Source organism: Labeo rohita, chromosome 10 (genome assembly GCF_022985175.1).
Source record: "Labeo rohita strain BAU-BD-2019 chromosome 10, IGBB_LRoh.1.0, whole genome shotgun sequence".
Taxonomy (NCBI): Eukaryota; Metazoa; Chordata; class Actinopteri; order Cypriniformes; family Cyprinidae; genus Labeo; species Labeo rohita.
This window is the reverse complement of record NC_066878.1, coordinates 3,899,375-3,919,538: the sequence shown is the minus strand read 5'-3', so window position 1 is coordinate 3,919,538 and position 20,164 is coordinate 3,899,375. Positions and strand designations below refer to the sequence as shown.

The window sequence follows — 20,164 nt, the reverse complement described above, 5'->3', positions numbered from 1 at the left end:
AAACGGAGTTAGATGATTATTAAAGAAAAAGGGATAAATGAAACGATGGAGTTATTAGGGAGACTGGATTAGTGCAGTTCAATGTGAAATCAGGATATGCTGAACATGCTTGGAAACACTGACACTAAAAGTGTGTAATTAAAACACATAATTGAACATTTGCAGTCTTTGCAGTCACATGATCGTTCAGAAATCATTCTAATATGCTGATTCGGTGCTTAAGAAACATTTCTTATTATCAATGTTAAAAACAGTTGCGATGAATATTTTTGTGGAAAAACAGGATTTTTCATGAATAAAAGGAACTGTGTTTTTTTAAAACAGAAAAAGCGTTAATGTCTTTACTGTCACTTTTGATCAATTCAGTATCCTGCTGAATAAAAAGTATTTCTTTCAAAATAAAAACTTTCAAACAGTAGCATAAATAACCATTTAAATACAATAAAAGTCATTAAAAAAAATGTTAAGCTTACATTACACAGCGATTTTCATCACAAATTACACTTAACTACCAGCTGTCAGAAAAATCAATCCAATCTTGAGCTTTCATTACTAGTAAAATAATGATCTTTGCCCGGAGGGTTAAATTAAAATTGTTTGAAATCTTTCCAATATATAATGGATGCTAGTTCTCGCCAGCAGGTGCTAAGATGTCAGGCGGTCCTTAATCAGGGCTGTTTAACCTTTCTGTAACCTGCACAACTGATACTCAAATACATTTTCATTTGCAAGTGCAGCTTCGGGGGAAAAAGAAGACGTGCTTTGACCTTTTATTTAAGCGTTAGTAATCTAAAGCTCCTAAACGACCGTATTCATGCTTGCCGGCCCTTCCTGTGCATTATGTGGAGTATGTGTGTGTGTGTGGGTGCATATGAGGCCGATAGAATGACAATGAAAGAGATAAAGAGACACACTGTCTAGAAGAGTTATTCAGGTGCAATACAGCATGGTAATACCCGCTGGTTTGACTTGAGTCCATTTTCATAATCAAATAAAGAGAACCCTATCAGACAAATTCAATTCATACCGCTAGCAATAGAGCTGTGTATTCAGCATTCATTTTCAAAAGAATACACTTCATTTCACCGGCCAAAGAGTGTAATTTTGTTGACGTTGTTGGACTGCTGTAATAAAGATAAAGTGAACTGAATGTTTGGGAGAGAAAAAGTCACGGAAACAGCCTGGTGTCAAACACAAACGCAAACATTTAAATACAAGGGATTACACATGTCATCCGAAGCTGTGTGCGATTTCACGCTGTATTAGGCATTGGCTGCTATTCGAAGCAAAGCTTGGTTGGAAAAGGTCATCTGTCAATTGTGTGTATATACTGAGGAGATCAGCGTAATCTTAAATAAACACAATCATGTATGTCGAGGCATGTACAAACATACACATTTGGAATATAATGACCTGACGACTGTTCTGGGTGGTCACTAGCACTCCTAAACGAGAACAGTTCACTCAAAAAATGAAAACGTTCATTTACTTTATCATTTACTCAACCTCATGTTGTATGACCCTTTCTCTGCTGAACACAAAAAGACAATTATGAACAATTGGCTGGTTGCTCTTTGCCATGCAATTACGAGAAAAGGTTTTCAAGCTATAAAAACAATAAAAGTATCATAAATGTAGTTTTTACAAGTTATCGCATCAGAACACTTTGAATAATTAATGACTAATAAATAAAATAACGTCATTATTCAGTAAAGATCTTGACATCACACCTCAGTTCTCATTGTCTGATTTATGAACAAATCATTCTTTTGATCCTTCATACTGAATTGGTCAATCCTGTTCACAGAACTGGTGTACTCATTTGTTGTGAATGATTATCTCATTTTTGAGTTCTCTGGAGGGGACAATTATGAGTCTTTGAGACTCTGTTTGTTCTCAAAAGACTTAAGTTATTGCACCCATAAAATATTAACTACTTTTATGATATATTATATGGGACTTTTTAAAGCTTAGAAGCCTCAGTATTCTTAGAATAATGACTAGAACTATAAAGCGCAACAGTGAGCCTCTGCAAGTAAAAACTTCTCTATAGGGAAAATCATCAAAGACAGAATTGTTGTAAGCTCTGAAGATGTTAATTGATAGTATATGTTTTAGTCGAAGTCATTTGTTAACATTAATTCAACTTATTTTTAAAATAGTTGTGTTTAACAGTTAAAAGGGGGAAAGCAACATTATAAAACTACATTATAAAGTTAAAGCTGCAAGCAGCATTGAAAGGGCCCTCGCACCCGGGCTCAACACCACCTGGTGGCTTTAGGAAAACAGCAAACGGTGGGCAATATGCATTTAAAGTGGTAAATATAGAAGGAATATGTCGAAGTTATTTATATGTGCTAAACTTCCTACTGCCACTTGGAGGTGCTATGCCTATAACTGGATATTGGTATGTAGATGTCTTCAGGCCAGCACTTTAATCAAACATATGAAGTTTGGTGCAGATTGAACATATGTTTGAGTTAGGGCTGCATGATAAATCGCATGCGACAAGCTACACAAAATCGCGCTCATAATCGTATGCGATTCATCTGCGATTATGAGCATGATTTTGCGTAGCTTTTCAGTGATTTACAGCTCTGTGTATTAATTGCCGCTCCAGCTGAGCACACGTGATTGAGATTTACTACTAATCGAAGTACCGGCTTTATTGACTAAACGCACCTGACAATCGCATGTGATTTATCGTGTAGCTGTAGTTTGAGTTAATACAAAGCATGACGTTTCCTGTTACCAACAGGTGGTGCTATGATTATAACTGAATATTGGCCTTTAGACATGTGACCTTTGGTGCAGAATGGACATTGCATGTCTAAGTCAGAGTAAAACAAGTAATTTCCTGTTGTCAGCAGGTGGTGCTATGGTTATAACTGAATATTGACCTTCATATGGTTTTCAATCATGTTTAGGCATGCAAAAATGTGATTCATTTTGGAGAAGAAGAATCTGAGCAATTCCAATAGGGTCATCGCACCACCAGTGCTCGGGCCCTAACTATATTAAACCTACATTACCCATGAAGCTGTACAGAAAAATTCTACTAATCAGACAGTTGCAGCAAGCAATGCATAGCAAAAAAGCTCCGTCCACTTACATGAAGCACTATGAATGATGCAGTGGAGTCAGTCTTCCTATGCTATCAAAGTAAAATATCTGTAAAATAAATCCATATTTTCCAATAAACTTAAAATATATTGTTTCCATAGGTACAATCAATGACTTCAAGTAAATAGATTTATATTTCGTTCTTTTAACTCTTCATAATGAATTGGCCAATCCAGTTCACAGAACTGGTCTGACTGTTTTCGAATGATTCATGCTGATCTGATTTTTGAGTTCTCTGGTTAAGGGCCCACTTGATGATTATGAGTCTTTGATACTCTGTTTGTCTTCAGAAGACAGTTATTGTGCACAAATTATATTAATCACTTTTATGATGATTTTATGGTATTTCCTAAAGCTTAAAAGCCTCAGTGTTCCTAAAATAATGCTAAAGCACAACAGTTGGGCTCCATAAGTAAAGACTTCTCCATAGGGAAACTGGTTTTTAACAACAGCTGATAAGCCAAAGACAGAACTTCAGCAAGCTCTAAAGATGTTAATCAATGATATGTTTTTGTTGAAGCCATCTGTTAACTTTAATTCAACTTATTTTTTTAAAATAGTTGTTTTTCCAAGTGGAAAACAACATAATGAAACTACATTATAAACTATATTACCCATGATGCAGTACAGATTATTCCATCAATCAGACATTCACAGCCAGAAACAAACACCATTTGGTGTCCGCCCACTTCCATGAAGCACTACAAATGACGCAGTGGAGTCATTCCTACACTATCAAAATACTTAAATATTTGTAAAATATATGCATATTTACACTAACTCCCCCCATGAATATGTGGTTGGAATAGTTAACATTACAAAAGACTGCTGTTCAACAACAGCTCCACTGGCATAGGTGGTAAAGCACATAGCGGTGACTTCTTGACGTGATCGACCAGAGTTCGAATCCACCTTTTGTCAACCTCATTGTTCTCCCTTTCCACATCACAGTTCGGAAAGGCATTGATTTTCAATAAAATGAAGGAAATAATCAAAAAGTGTAAAATAAAGTGCCTCATAAGTGTTTATCGGTAAGGGGAATGCTTTATTGTCCCAAGGCAGCGTCCATTTAATAATTTTAATAAAAGTGATCATTTATACTCAGTACGTTATGACTGCATAATGTTTTATAATGAACTTCAATACTGAGGTGCAAACAGCATCCAACTAATATTATTGCAGAGAAAATACTGCTATTTTTACATAGTGTAAATAGAATATATCATAATATTTCAACATTGTTTTTAATCCGATTACAATAGAAATTTCTTTAATAAACCTGTTAAAGGGTTACTCCACCCCAAAATGAAAATTTTGTTATTAACCATTTACCCCCATGTCGTTCCAAAACCTGTAAAAGCTTCGATCGTCTTCGGAATACAATTTAAGATATTTTGGATGAAAATCGGGAGGCTTATTGTAAACTGTCCCATTGGCTGCCAGGTAAACACCACTGTCAAGACCCAGAAAAATATTAAAGACATTGTCAAAATAGCCCATCTGCCACCAGCGGTTCAATCTGAATTTAATGAAGCGACGAGAAAACTTTTTGTACACAAAGACAAAAAAACTACTGTATTCAACAATTCTTCCGCTCCGCGTCAGCGTAGTGCCATTTTGGAGAGTATCCGCTGGACGCAACCTGCGTACGCCGTTCTGTGTCAGCTGCACCACACGGATGCGTTTTCTACGTATATTTACGCTTTGATTTGAATAAAAACCACATATCCGGCGTACGCAGTTTTCATCCAGCGGATACTCTCCGGAAGGAGGAGACTATTTTTTTTCTTTGCGTTCAAAAAGTATTCTTGTCGCTTCATAAAATTCACACTGAACTACTGAAAAGCTTTTACGGGTTTGAAACGTTTTGGGCGTAAGTGATTAATGACACAATTTTCATTTTGGGCTGAAGTAACGTTAACCCTTTAAACACACAGTCCTCTACCTATCCCTTTTTGTCCAGTTTTTTAAATCAGAGTTTGTAATGTTGTGATTCACTCCCTAAAACAATTTAAGAAAAATGAATGGAAAAATACTTGCTGAAGAAAATTAAATAACTAAATAAAGTCACACAGATTTGGAACAACATGCGGATGAGTAAACGACAGATACTTTTCATTTTTGGGTGAACTGTCTTTTTAACACTACCTGCAGTATTCTGTCACGCGTTCTGCTGCTGGATGTGTGAGAGCATGGTAATGTTTCATATTAGTGTCAGAACACCCTGTATTACACCACATCACTCAGCTCTCTGCACAAGTTCACTGTCTCTGTCAATATCAATCTCTCTCCGTTTCTCTTAGCGAACTGAGCCTTTTAGTTCTTGTGCATCCGAAATGACTCACACGTTCTGTCTCTTCCTCGAAACTCTTCCCCACTGCGGTGCACCTCTAAACCTCTCTCTCTCATTCCCATTTCAATTCAACATCAAAGAGGCGAATCAATGCAGAGCCACTAACGTTCACTTATACAACAGCGCCCTTCATCGCAACCTCATCTTCATGGTTTTATCATTTATTCCCATTCCTCCCTTTTTTCCTTCAGACATGCGTAGTCTTTCTTTCAAAGAGGTTTTCATTCTGATCTCTTGCATGCACACACATATACAGCTCATGTGTGCATGCATTTGTTTCCTCTGTAACCTTTAACATTGATTTTCTGCTTTTAAAGTATAGCCTTGTGGGTTGGGTGTATTCAGTTGGCTATGGATGGAGGCAGAGATTGCACCTATATATATATATATATATGTATAAATATATCACATTCTTTCATGTCTTTTGGCTGGATGTCAATTGTAGCTATATAAACATCACATTCTTTATGATTTTGTTACTTTTGTACTGCTGCTATTCACCGGTACGGTGTAGAGTTACACAAAAGGTTAAACCATGGGACAGCAGACTTGAAAGAGCCATTTTAATGACATTTTTAATCACTGCGCCACATTTGTTATACTACACTGGTCAAAAGTTCGGAAACATTATGATTATTATTATTTTATTTTTTTGGAAAACGTCTCTTATGTTTACCAAGGCTGCATTGATTTTAGCAAAAATACAGTAAAATTGTAATATTGTTAAGTATTATTACAATTTCAAATAACTGTTTTTTTCTATTTTTAATGCATTTTAAAATGTAATTTATTCCTGTGAAGTAAAGCTGAATTTTCAAGGTCTTCAGTGTTACATGATCCTTCACATTTCTTTTTATTAATTAAGAAATCATTACTGCTTCTTAATATTTTTGAGGAAATATCACTTTATTGCATCTGGCTGTGAAAAATTATTTATTTTTACTCATTTTATATATTTTTTAAAACTTAACCCAGTCTTTTTAACGGTAGTTTATTGCAAATTTTGAATGATTTCAGACTTTTTCAGTCTGTACAATCAGTATGTCTTATATGTACATATAATGTATTATACAGTATATGTGACCCTGGACCACAAAACCATTAATAAGTGTCCAACAATATTTGGCTGAGATACAATTGTTTAAAAATTTGCAATCTGAGGGTGCAAATAAATAAATAAATAAATAAATAAATAAATAGAGAGAGAGAGAGAGAGAGAGAGAGAGAGAGAGAGAGAGAGAAAATCACCTTTAAAGTTGTCCAAATGAAGTTCTTAGCAATGCATATTACTAATCAAAAATTAAGTTTTGATATATTTACGGCAGAGAACTTACAAAATATTTTCATAGAACATGATCTTTACTTAATATTTGGCATAAAAGAAAAATCAACAACTTTGACCCATACAATGTATTGTTGGCTATTGCTACAAATATACCTGTGCTACTTACGACTAGTTTTGTGGTCCAGGGTCACATATAATACAGGCCTATTAAAATATTCTAGAGAAGTATAGCAATGTCTGACTGATGAATGAGTCACTCTTTTGAGAGCAGATCTTTTGATCTATTCAGAGAACTGCTCTGAATGATTTGTATACCTACACTGGTATTTATAACATAGTATATAGAATAAAAGCCCATAATTTCAGATAGTTCCATCATATAATTTAACTTAAATCATGTAAAGTTATTTTTACACTAAAGATCCATCAGCTGGAAAAGCAAGAACCTGCATCAAACCACTCTAATAAAATTGCTCCAAAATGGTGTTTTTTTTTTTACCATTGAAACTTGCATTTCATGTTCTTTTTCTTACCTGTCTCTCCATAGGCTGTGGTCTGGAGTTTCTCCTGGTGCTGTGTGGTTTAGAGTTGACCCAGACGTGTCCCCGTCACTGCATCTGCTACGACTCTCCCAGCACGGTGAGCTGCCAGGCTCACAACTTCATGGTGGTTCCAGAGGGAATCCCGGCCCAGAGCGAGCGCGTCTTTCTGCAAAACAACAAGATCCAGCGACTGCTGCAAGGCCATTTCAGCCCCACCACCGTCATGCTTTGGCTCTACTCCAACAACATCTCGTACATCCAGCCCTCCACATTCATGGGCTTCACCCGCCTGGAGGAGCTCGATCTGGGGGACAACAAACATCTCCGCTCTCTGGCTTCTGACACTTTTCAGGGCCTGACCCGACTTCATGCTCTGCACCTCTACCACTGTGGCCTAATCACTCTGCCCGCTGGCTTATTCGAGGGGTTGCACAACCTGCAGTACCTCTATTTACAGGTAGGTGTCATATTATATACAGTACATGCAAAACAAGGAATAGCTGATGGCATTAAGAGAGATTTTTTGATGGAGCTATATATGCAGTATGTGTGTGTGTGTAAACATATATTTAGGTTCAGTTTGCTAAATTGAGCGTGAATTTATAAGACGCTTGGCTTGGCATGGTTGTGCTGACACTATAAATTCTCACTGGATACAATACCGTTTTAAAGAAAGCAAAAATGCCCTTCTTGAATGGATATACTTTTTTTAGACTGGCAGTGCTCCCGGTTTGAACTGTTGCTTAGGAATCATCTGACTTGCCAAATAAATCCAGATAAGATCTGCTCAAAATGTTCAATATCAGCCTTGGCAGCAAAAAGTGCTGCACTAAAACGATGACCAGAGACAATATTTCGTCCTAATGAAAATGTCAAAAAACGAAGCACACTCTTCAGGTGCAAAGAACATTATGGACACACAGCTCTAGGAATTTGATTTATGTTTAAGGTTAAATGCTTCTGACCTTTCATGAGGTTTAATAAGTCTAGTCATATATTCATACAAGTCATATAAGATTATGGCTAGATTATGGCTAAAAAAAAAAAAAAAAAAGATCATAGTGCAGTGCCGGGATCAAATAATAAAAGATATAATCCAAAATGTGTGTATATATATCCTTTACATATATACACACACACACACACAGTTGAGGTCAAAAGTTTACACACACCTTGCAGAATCTGCAAAATGTTAATTATTTACCAAATTAAGAGGGATCATACAAAATTCACATTATTTTTAATTTAGTACTGACCTGAATAAGACGTTTACATATACATAATAGTTGAATTTATAAAAAAAATTACCCTGTTCAGAAGTTTACATACATTTGATTCTTAATACGGTGTTATTACCTGAATGATCCACAGCTGTGTTCTTTTAGTGATAGTTGTTCATGACAAAATATAGCTGCAAGCAGCAATTACCGGGGTTCAGGTGCTTTAAGGCATTTAAGCACATGTGAAAAAAGATATTATTTAGCAAGGTTGTAACCACCTAAATCAATGATTTAAAAAAGCATTTTTAGCAAATCCAGGTAATTTACCATAGAAATATTATGTTTTTTTAATGGTTATGGCTGTTATAGCGACAGCTGTGGTCTGATCTCCTTAAAACGTCGCATGCTTGTTTAGAATCGCTTGTCTCATGTGCTCACCAGGTTTAATGAGTTTTCCCTTAGGCTTTATTAGACTTTGGGTAAATTCGGACAGGCCCTTTTTCTAAACGACCCCGTTATTGCTTCCCAAAGGGTAAATTTCAACATTTCAGCCAACTTCAGCCAACGGCAGACATGCTTTTTGAGATGCGCAAATAATTAATAATTATTGGCTTTCGCTCTCCAGAGAACCTTCTTGCACTGATTTGGTTCCAATCGGGCGAAAATCCTAGGACTAGTTTGCAATAGGTTTTTCAAAGAAAAATCTAAAATACCCCAAAATTTCACCAGGGTCACAATCGAATCCGAGGTGTGCGTTTTGTCCAGCTTGAACCAAGGATTCCAACGACATAAGACACTTGAGCGACTGACCGTTTAGGAGTTAAGAGTGATTTTGTACTTTTGATCACTGTAGCATGAGACTTAATGAAGTTGTTGGGGGTGTGAGTACAACCATCCCTCCAAGTTTCAAGTCTGTACAACTTACGGTTTGGTCTGCACAATTGTTTTTACGTGGAGATTGCTGACCCTTGGCCATTCTAACTGCTACAATAGGGTTACAGCTCTACGCACTTGAACCCCTAAATACACATAATGTTATTCGCTCTCAGACCAATCTTTCACCTTCACACATGCCTATTCATCATAAATACCAATGCAGAAGTTAGGAGTTCACATATTGTCTATAAATATATTTACCTTCAATGCATCTTGTCCTGAGAACTGAATTGAAGGCATGCTGGATTTTCAAAAAGATTCTTGTAAAAGAAATGTATAGAAGAAAATCTAATATCTAATATCGTCCAGTATGAATATCCAAGGTCTTCCAATTTTATGATTCATCTTTGAACTGCCTTTATGAAAAAGGACAGAGATGCACTTGCATGATTTGATTTTTTCCTTGAACATGTTTTGCGGTTTAAACTTATCAGCAACTTGATCAGCAACTTTTTTTAATTTCTCAGACAATAGCAAGACAAATATTAATAAACAATTTTAAATCATAAAACCTCTTCTAAGTGATATTGTTGAAATTATGATGAGAAAAAACTAATCTACTGAGAGATATTAACAGTGTTTTTAGTGTTTTCTCATTCAGATAATCCAATCATAGTTATTTGAGCTGATTGAGCCGTTTTGTCGCAACATTTCACTCAGAGTTAAAACGGGCTAAAACTAATCCATACCACAAGATGAAATATTGACTAAATTTGCCAGGACATTTCATCAAAAGACGAAAACAATAACACTGTCGCTTTGGATATTCATATCTGTGACTCGTTTTTTCTGTGCCTGTTACTGACTGTTGGTGTTTATCTGCCGTTCTACAGAACAACCAGCTGGAGTTTCTTGAGGATGACATGTTCATTGATCTTCTGAATCTGAGCCATTTATTTCTGCATGGAAATCGGCTGTGGAGCCTGCACCAGAACACTTTCCGTGGCCTGGGGGCCCTCGATCGCTTACTGCTCCATCAAAACCGGCTCCAGTGGGTTCACAAACAGGCTTTCCACGACCTGCGGCGCCTCACGACTCTCTACCTGTTTAACAACTCCTTACCTGAACTTCCGGCCGAAAGCTTGTCTCAGCTCCCGGCGCTGGAGTACCTGCGACTCAACGACAACCCTTGGGAATGCGACTGCAAGGCAGTGCCGCTCTGGGATTGGCTGCGGCGCTTCCGTGGCTCCACCTCCTCGTTAATATGCGTGGCTCCGCCAGAGCTGGCGGGGAAGGATCTTAAACGGTTGACGAAAGAAGAGCTGCCTTCCTGTACGGGCTCGGAGTCGCTCCACCAGAGCAAATCCAGTCAAGGGGACGTGGGGGTGTCACTAAAGAAAGATCACCATCACCGATCACGCAATCATCATCATCATCATCATCATCCTCACCTGCCACATCAGGATCAATACTACCCCACCTCCCCGTCGCCGCTCCCTCGACCACCCAAGTCGGGACGCAACAGGAACTGCACGAGGCATCGCAGCCGCAAAGGCAATGGACAGAACGAGGTGTATAACCTAAAGGAGCTGGCTAACAAGGAATCAGACGACAAATATGACCCGTCAAAACCGAGGCGAAAGAACAAATGCATCCCACGGACTTCGGTGGGTCCCCCTAGTGGCGTGCAAAGAGCGAACAGCAGGGCGGCGTCCCTCTTGGCACCTTGTTTCATCATCCCTCTTTGCTTATTGGTGTCTCTCACTGCCCTTATTTTCCGCTGAGCCTCGTGGAAGCCTCTACTAATGGTTTTACTGAACAAACTCGGCCCTCTGTCTACTCTGGCTCCTACACTTCAGTGTGCGAATGTGTGTGTGTGTGTGTGTGTGTGCGTTTGTGTCAGTCAGTGAGCCCTTTTCGAGGGACAGAGGACTTGTGCGAAGTTGTGGGCCTGGAATTAAACCGGAGATGGGACGAAACTCTGGGATTTGTAGGCGGGACACTAAAATGGACTACTCCTCGATCATCACCATTTCCTGTTGCTCCTAATAGACCAGGGCAGCTTCGATAAATAAAAAAAAAAAAAACCCAACTGCATTTGTTAACTACATTTAGTTGTACATCACACCTCTGCAGAATAATTAGCAGCTCATTGTGATCAAGCTCACCGCCATTAAAACCTCCGAATCCCTGTCCTAACCTTCGACCTGCTCAGGCTGCGGCCCAGCGGGAGGGAGGAGTGTGAACGAAATACATAAACCAACCATTTACACAAATGTACACAGGGGCTGCTTCGCTAACCCGTTAGCATCTCAGCGGTTTCTGTGGGAGGGTTGTTGTTAACACCTTTAGCACCTGACAACATAAAAATGAAAGCCAATCACACAAGAGAGTGATTGGGTTAGTTATGAGTTTTTTTTTTTTTACATGTTAGAAATATAATTGCAGTTGCAATATTCACACATTGAAGTTGGTTCACATAGCCCAAACAGGGTTGGATCCAACAAAACCAAAAGTTGCTGTCGCAGTGTGAATTAGAGCTCAGATTCTACTGTTCTGAAGCTGCTATGCTGGCGAGGTCAGTAAAAAAGAAAAAGTCAAGTTTATAAAGCATTATGGGATGGCTGTGGGTTTGTGTGTTGTTATTCGTTGATTGTGCCCTCAAGATAGTATTTTGCATAAAAACCGGCAGGCAAAAGTTATTAAGACATGAAAAGGTCAAGTGGAGCTCAAAAAAGGCATCATGCGTTATCTGTTGCTCAGCTGCAATGTGCTAACCTTGAAGGGAAACAACACCAACACTACATTAATATTGGCACACGGCACAGTTTAGGAAAATGAAACAGGAAATTTCACAAAGGGAGAAACACAGCTGTTCAGTCACAAATGTCGAGGCTAACTTGGAAGGCTAATTTACTATAGGTTCCCTCAGGAAGTTCTTAAGGGTTTTTAGTGATTTTTTTTTTTTTAATTTAAAAGCACTATGGAGAAAGAAAAACATCTCAAACAGTTAGACTTTCTTGATATTATAAATAGCACTAGGAAGTTAAAGGCAGACATTGTGCATCTGCATATATTATAAGCTTTATAGCCTACACATCTGTCATTATTATAAAAAATAAATAAGTCTCAAGTCTAAATTTATTTATAGAGCCCAATTAAAAACAACTACAGTTGACCAATGTGCTGTACACTGTTCTAAAAGACTTATAAAAACATGTATACAGACATGATTATTGCTGTTGAAAATGGAGTAAGTTTATTTAATAAAATAAAATAAAATAATAAAGAGTGTTTTCACAACACGTCATCAATCGGCCATATTGGCGGCACTAAAATTTGAATAAAATAAAATAATATAAAATAGTGTTTTCATGACTCATCAACTGGTCATATTGGTGGCACCGAACATAAACAATGCCACTGAACTGAATGAAACTCACATATTTTGGTGATTATTGCTGCTGAAAATTGAAACATTTATTAGACCATATTTCCAATCTGGGGCCATAAGTGAATGTGCAGGCAAGGTTCTGAAAATAATAAAAAAAATATATATATGTAAAAAATAAAGTGTTTTCACAACATGTAATCAATCGGCCACACTGGCGGCACTGAACATAAACAATGCCACTGAACTGAATGAAACTCAAATAGTTTGCAGATTATTTCTGCTGAAAATGAAGTAATTTATTAGACCATATTTCCAGTGTTGGGCCATAAACCAATGTGAAGGTAAACTTCTAAAAATAAAACAAAACAGAACAAAACAAAATAAAACAAAATAAAATAAAAAAATAAAATAAAATGGTGTTTTCACAACATGTCATCAATCAGCCACACTGGTGGCACTGAACATAAACAACGCCACTGAACCAAAAGAAACCCACATATTTTGGTGATTATTGCTGCTGAAAATTGAAAAATTTATTAGACCATATTTCCAGTCTGGGGCCATAAGTGAATGTGCAGGAAAAGGTTCTGAAAATAGTAATAAAAAAATAAAATAAAATAAGTTTTTTCACAACATGTCATCAATCGGCCACACAGGCGGCACTGAACATACACAATGCCACTGAACTGAATGAAACTTTCTGATAAAAATTTCTGCTGAAAATGGAGTAATTTATTAGACCATATTTCCAGTGTTGGGCCATAAACAAATGTGCAGGTAAACCTTTAAAAATAAAACAAAATAAAATAAAGAGACTGAACGAAACTCACATATTTTACTGATTATTGCTGCTGAAAATGGAGTAATTTGTTTCCAATCTGGGGTCAGTGTTCAGGCAAAATTCTGAAAATAAAATAAAATAAAATAAAATAAAATATTTTCACGATGCATCATCAATTCGGCCATATTGGCGGCACTGAACGTAAACAATGTCACTAAACCGAAAGAAACTCGCATATTTTGCTGATTATTGCTGCTGAAAATAGTCAATTACTGCCATGTTTTGGGCTGTAGTAATTGGTCAGACTGAGAAAAGCATTTGTAGTACTATAGACTGCCTAAAGTTAAAACAAATCAAGGTGAAAAGTGCAAAAAACTGAGGCACAAAAGGCGTTTGTGGTTGGTTAAATTGAACCAGGATTTCCAGGGCAAGACTCGTGACAACATTCATGTTTGTTCTTATTTCCTGTCAGATAGGTGAAATATTAGACTAATATCTTAATGAAAACCGTCCATATCTTTACCACCTATTAACTTAAGTTTGTCAAAATATTGCGCCCTTTTCTGCTTGTGGAAACTGAGCAAACTGTGGGTCAAACAACCTCTGTAATCCTTACATAGCCACTTATTACACAAATACGAAAAATAATGTTACACTACAGTCCTTATATTACTTATGCGAGTAATATAAGTAATAATTCTTAATGAGAAGCCAACTTCTAAAAACCCATTAGAAACTCCAGAGGGAACCGACTACCCAAAAATGCCAATTCTCGTCCAGGTTTTTTTTTGGAGTACAAACTGAACAGCTCCATACAGAAAGTCAACGCAAGTTCTGAGGTAATAATCCTTGCAATCCAGATTAATCCTTGCAAGCCATAGAAAAACTTATCTGTCACTCACCGTCTCTGACCCCTGCTGCTGTTCAGCCATCAAACACATGTCTATACTGGGATCCTAAAGCTGAGAGATAAATCGTCAATGGAAAAAGTCACAGAGCCCCCTTTTGGACAGGTGGGGTAACAGCACTTTCCTCACCTCTACCTTGTCCCTCCTCAAAGACTCTATATCTTTATACAGAAGAGAACTGAGAATATTATGACATGTCCAGTGTGAACATTTATTTGTTTGAGAATATATGTCACTTGTTGACAAAAGACTATGTGTATGACATTGTCAGAGGAAGTTATTTTATATTCATGTTTTTTTTTTCTTTGTACATTGTTGTCAAAATGCAATTTTGAACATACGAGTGCACCATACTAACACCTTCCTCGTATCCCTCGGTCTGTCCTTCATCTTTCTTCCTCCTATTTTCATGACTCAAACTTTCTGTCTGTTATGAAACACCACCAGACTCAAAAGCTGTTTCTAAAGAACATTAAAGAGAAATGTGGTCTCACGCTGATGCCTCTGTTTGGATACTGCTTGAAAACAGAGAAAACAAAGTAGAAATCAGACACTGTTTAACCAGGGAAACGATTACACGAGACAGAGCTTTTCATTTTCTGGACCAAACGAAGTTACTGCAGAAACATTTCATAGTAATTCACATTAAATCGCTGGGGTGATTTAAATTCTGATTATAAAAGACAGACGAGATATAGTGCTTTCTCAATTGCATATATTTTACCTATTCACAGACGCACAGTGGAAATAATTGAACAGATACATATTTCAAGCTGAATTTCTTCAGGGAGTTGCAGGACATCTCCTTTCAACAGACAGACATATTTTATTGAACCCTGCAGGGGAATTTTGTCACCCAGACAGATAATAAGCCTGTTCAAACTGTTGCTATGTACAGTAGTTGATCTGAAATGGAAAAGTGAGTGTAAGGGAATACGAGTTTATACTAATACTTGCTATAGTGGCCCCTGTGGTTTGGGGCAAAGCTACTTCAACTTAACACTTCAACTGTATTCGGTTTCTTTCTCATTCAAAAAACAGACAGCTCAGTTTGGTTGTCAATTCACCTTTTAGTGCTTAAAGGAGAAGTCCACTTCCAGAACAACAACCCCCTTGTCATCCAAGATGTTCATGTCTTTCTTTCTTCAGTCGTAAAGAAATGAGGAAAACATTTCAGCATTTTTCTCCAAATAATGGACTGGTATGGAAGTTTGAACTTCCAAAATGCAGTTTAAACGCGGCTTCAAACGATCCCAAATGCATATGTAAATAATCCCAGCCAAGGAAGAAGGGTCTTATCTAGCGAAACGATTGGTTATTTTCATAAAAATAATATAATTTATATACTTTATAATGTCAAATGCTCGTCTTGTCTTGCTCTCCCTGAACTCTGTGCATTCTGGCTCAAGACAGTTTAGGGTATGTCGAAAAACTCCAATCATATTTTCTCCCTCAACTTCAAAATGGTCCAATATCACTGTTTTACCTTTTTTGTTAAGGGTGTTTGATCTTCTTTGCATGTTCACTTTGCAAACACTGGATTGGAACTTCTGCATTGATGTAGGATGATTTTGAAATGATTTTTGAAGTTGAGGGAGAAAATACGATTGGATTTTTCGACATACCCTAACTGTCTTGAGCCAGAATACACAGAGTTCAGGGAGAGCAAGACAAGACGAGCATTTGAGATTAAAAAGTATTTAAATGGTTTTTTTTTTTTTTTTTTTTTATGAAAATAACCAACCGTTTTGCCAGATAAGACCCTTCTTCCTCGGCTGGGATCGTTTACAACCGCATTTGGGATCTTTTGAAGCCGCATTTAAACTGTATTTTGGAAATTCAAACTCGGGGCACCATATCAGTTCATTATATGGAGAAAAATCCTGAAACGTTTTCCTTAAAAAACACAATTTCTTTACGACTGAAGAAAGAAAGACATGAACATTTTGGATGACAAGGGGATGAGTACATTCTCTGTAAATTGTTGTTCTGGAAGTGGACTTCTTTAATCCTGTTCTGTTCACACATATTGCAGTAAATTTACAGGAGTAACAACTACTTGTTAATGACGCATTTAAACGTGAGTTGTGTCTTTTCTGTATGTGCGGCGCAAGAAATCCTACTCAAATCCAATCGCGTTATCTTGGAAATAAGCCACATACCAAAATATAGCGACCTACTCCTGCCTACTTTATCTCCATAAACTGGATCGCTTTATGAGCCGAGCCCAAACAACAACCCCAAAGATGCATAATAAGCCTTGCTTATAATAAGTGGACATGGCAACCCTTCAAGAATGCGCTCTGCAAAGCAGCCTTCCAAACTTAAACAAAACATGATAGCGCTGTTAAAGAGTGGTTTAGTTCAAATCACTGAACATAATAGAGTCTTTGGTTGATGTAATATTACTTTGATTTAAAACAGCAGATACCAAATGGGCAAGATGGCAGAATGTTGCTATGGTTACCATGCTGTCAATCATCACAGTTTTGAGAGCGAGTTTTGATCTGTACACACACGAAACAATGATTTAGGAAAACTCACTGCATATTTAAACACAGCTGTCACCAGATCTGGGTAGTAACTGATTACATGTAATCTGGATTATGTAATCAGATTCCAAAAATTAAGTACTTGTAATCAGGGTTGCCAGGTTTTCACAACAAAACCCAACCAATTGCTACTCAAACCTATCCCAAAAGTTGCCCAGTCACATTTTAAAGGGGGTCCCTGTTAAAAATACTCTTTTTTTTTTAAGCACGGTTCCCCTGGTAAAATTTGCATTCCAGGGCCTAAATATTACGTTATTGGGGTCGCTTCAACCCACGGACATGAAAAACAACTCGCAGCAGCAGTGTTAAAGTAGCCCAATTCAAGACTTGGTAACAATGCTTGTAATGAGATTAAATTACATTTTAAAATAATCATAATCAGACTACAGTTACTTTACTGATTGCATGTTTACATATTCACACAATAGCAATAAATTATAATTTATTCTCCCTAATTCCTCTTTTTCATCTTTTAAATGTTTCTTTCTAAAATAGCCTACTGCTTATATACAGTCAGAAAGTCTTCCAGTTTTGTAGACATTACCACAAAGAATGCAGAGTTTTAAAATGCACAGAGTCACGTTACTTCTTATGTACATGTAATGCAGAATCTGAACATCTTTCACCTAATGTGACTTGAAGTGCCCTGAGATATTAAAATACTTTTTTTTATTTTATTATTTTTTTTATTTTTAATATTGAAGTATTACATTTGCATGTTCATTGGTTCTCTGACGTTGGTTAATGGTCACACGACATGCAGGTAAACTAGTATAAAAAACAAACAAACAAACAAAAAACAAATTAATAATAATAATAAATAATATTATAATATATAATATATAATATATAATATATATATATATATATATATGTGATTTAATTAATGATTAGCTGTTCATTAGATTCAAACCTCCTGCAGTTTCTTTACGAACCCCAGTATTTAATCCACTTCATGTTGTTAATTACAACATATTTAATATATTTTCATACTCTTTGTATTTTTACATCAATATAGTATTATCCTATTACAAATCAATGTGATAAATGATTAAGGTCAAAAGTAATCTAAAACTAATCAAAATGTAGTGTGATTACATTGCCTAAAATGTGTAATGTTATGGACTGTTACTAACTACAATTTGTCACGTAATTTGGAATCAGTCATCCACCCAGCTCTGGTTGTCACTCCTGTAACTTTACAGTGTGTACGTGTTCAATATAATACAAAGCAGAGCAAAATGAAACTGTTTAAGAACAGAAAATGGTTGACACGGAAGGTCAGGATGACTGTTAATGGAACTTGTGAAGAAAAATTGCCTTCTTTTCCCCCTTGGCACCTGATGAAAAGTGATCTGAGAGTTGGGATAAAATCGGGTTTTGTTTTGTCATTCAAAAGGAAAAGAACTTCATGCAAGACTGCAGTACAGACAGGCTCTGAGCTACATGAAATATCAGCAATCTGAATCTTTTTTCAAAGCACACACAACTGACCTTCTCTCCCTGTTATACTTATTCCCCATGTTAAATATTGATGAAACTTCCAATATTTTGATGAGAAAAAGAGAGACATGACTGAAAGTCAGCAAACAGTGTGATACTGACTGGAAAAGCAGTCCATGCGTGTAACATTTCAGCAGTTTACACTGTGCACAGTTAGCACATTTTCTATATGCTTGGAATATCCGAATGACCTTCTGCATTTTCCAGATTCTGCAATATACAATGAGAGCACACTGAAAACACAGACTTTAGCGTCACATGATCCCCCAGAAATCGTTCTAATATGAAGCTCTGTTGCTTTTGATGCATTAAAGGTCCAAACTGTAGTTTCAATGCAGCATTAAATGGCTCTTCATGATCCCAGCCGAGAAACAATGGTCTTATCTAGTGAAACGATTGGTCATTTTCTAAAAAAATAAAAATGGATATACTTTTTAACCACAAATGCTCATCTTGCACGATACGTGACATCCAAGATGTTCATGTCTGTCTTTCTTCAGTCGTAAAGAAATTATGTTTTTTGAGGAAAACATTGCAGCATTTTTCTCCATATAATGGACTAAACGATCAAACGATCCCAAATGCGGTTGTAAACAATCCCAGCTGAGAAAGAACGGTTTTATCTAGCAAAACGATCGGTTATTTTCATAAAAATAACACCTACTCTGCCTGTCTTACTCTGCCTGGACTGTTTTTTTCTGGTTCATGACAGTTAGGGTATGTCGGAAAACTCCCATCTCATGTTCAACCGCAACCGCATTTGGGCCACATTCATTTTGGAAGTTCAAAATTGGGGCACCATATCAGTCCATTATACGGAGAAAAATCCTGAAGTTGTTTTTCTCAAAAAACTATTTCTTTAAGACTGAAGAAAGAAAGACACAAACATTTTGGATGACAAGGGGGTGAGTACACTATATGTGAATCTTTGTTTTGAAAGTGGACTTCTCCTTTAAAGTCCACTATATGGAGAAAAATCCTGGAATGTTTTCCTTTCTTTTTTCAACTAGAGAAAGAAAGACATGAACATCTTGGGTTACATGAGGGTGAGTTAATTCCCTGCAAAGTGTAAACACATTGTCTCTGCTATCAAAACATTGCTTTGTTTGTTTGAACACCACTAACAGCCCAACAACAGCAGCAATGAATCAACCAATGGCTTAAAATTGGGGGTGGGGCTATCTGATTGACTGACCAATAGCAGAAGGGGTTCATGAAACTTTGATAACAGTCATTATATGGCAGTTCCATTAAGTGAGACTAGTGGTGTGGAAACACACACTTCACCTTTAACTTTAGTCATCACAAAGCACTTTGCCTCGGCAGATTTGCGTTCCTTATTTGCTACATACTCCAGTTTCTCGTTAAGGCAGCACAATGTGTGTTTAATTAAATACAAGCATATTAAACACAAGCATATTAAAACACAAGATGACAATGAGGTGAAGGAGTGCCCCTCATGGAGTCCTGGAGCGTAAGGGGTGATGACACTTCAAAAAAATGAGTCTGAGCAGGAAAAGAGGCAGGTGGGGATGAAAAAAGAGGTGCGTGAAGAGAAAAGAAAGGGCTCTTTTGTTTCTTCTGTCTACCTACTGAATCCCTCTTGCCCTTCGCCCCCCTCCTCAGT

The 20,164-nt window shown here is 37.0% G+C and overlaps 1 protein-coding gene across 1 annotated transcript in view; it reads left to right on the top strand.

The window, feature by feature from the left end:
- The window catches only part of LOC127171990 (reticulon-4 receptor-like 1), a 145,073-nt gene extending 130,098 nt beyond the window's left edge, over positions 1–14,975 (top strand). Inside the window, exons 2-3 of the mRNA XM_051120994.1 lie at positions 7,309–7,760; positions 10,293–14,975. Coding sequence (XP_050976951.1) covers positions 7,309–7,760; positions 10,293–11,183 — 1,343 coding nt within the window. The 3' untranslated portion in view covers positions 11,184–14,975. The remainder of the gene's footprint in view (positions 1–7,308; positions 7,761–10,292) is intronic.
- The last annotated feature ends 5,189 nt before the right edge of the window (positions 14,976–20,164 follow it).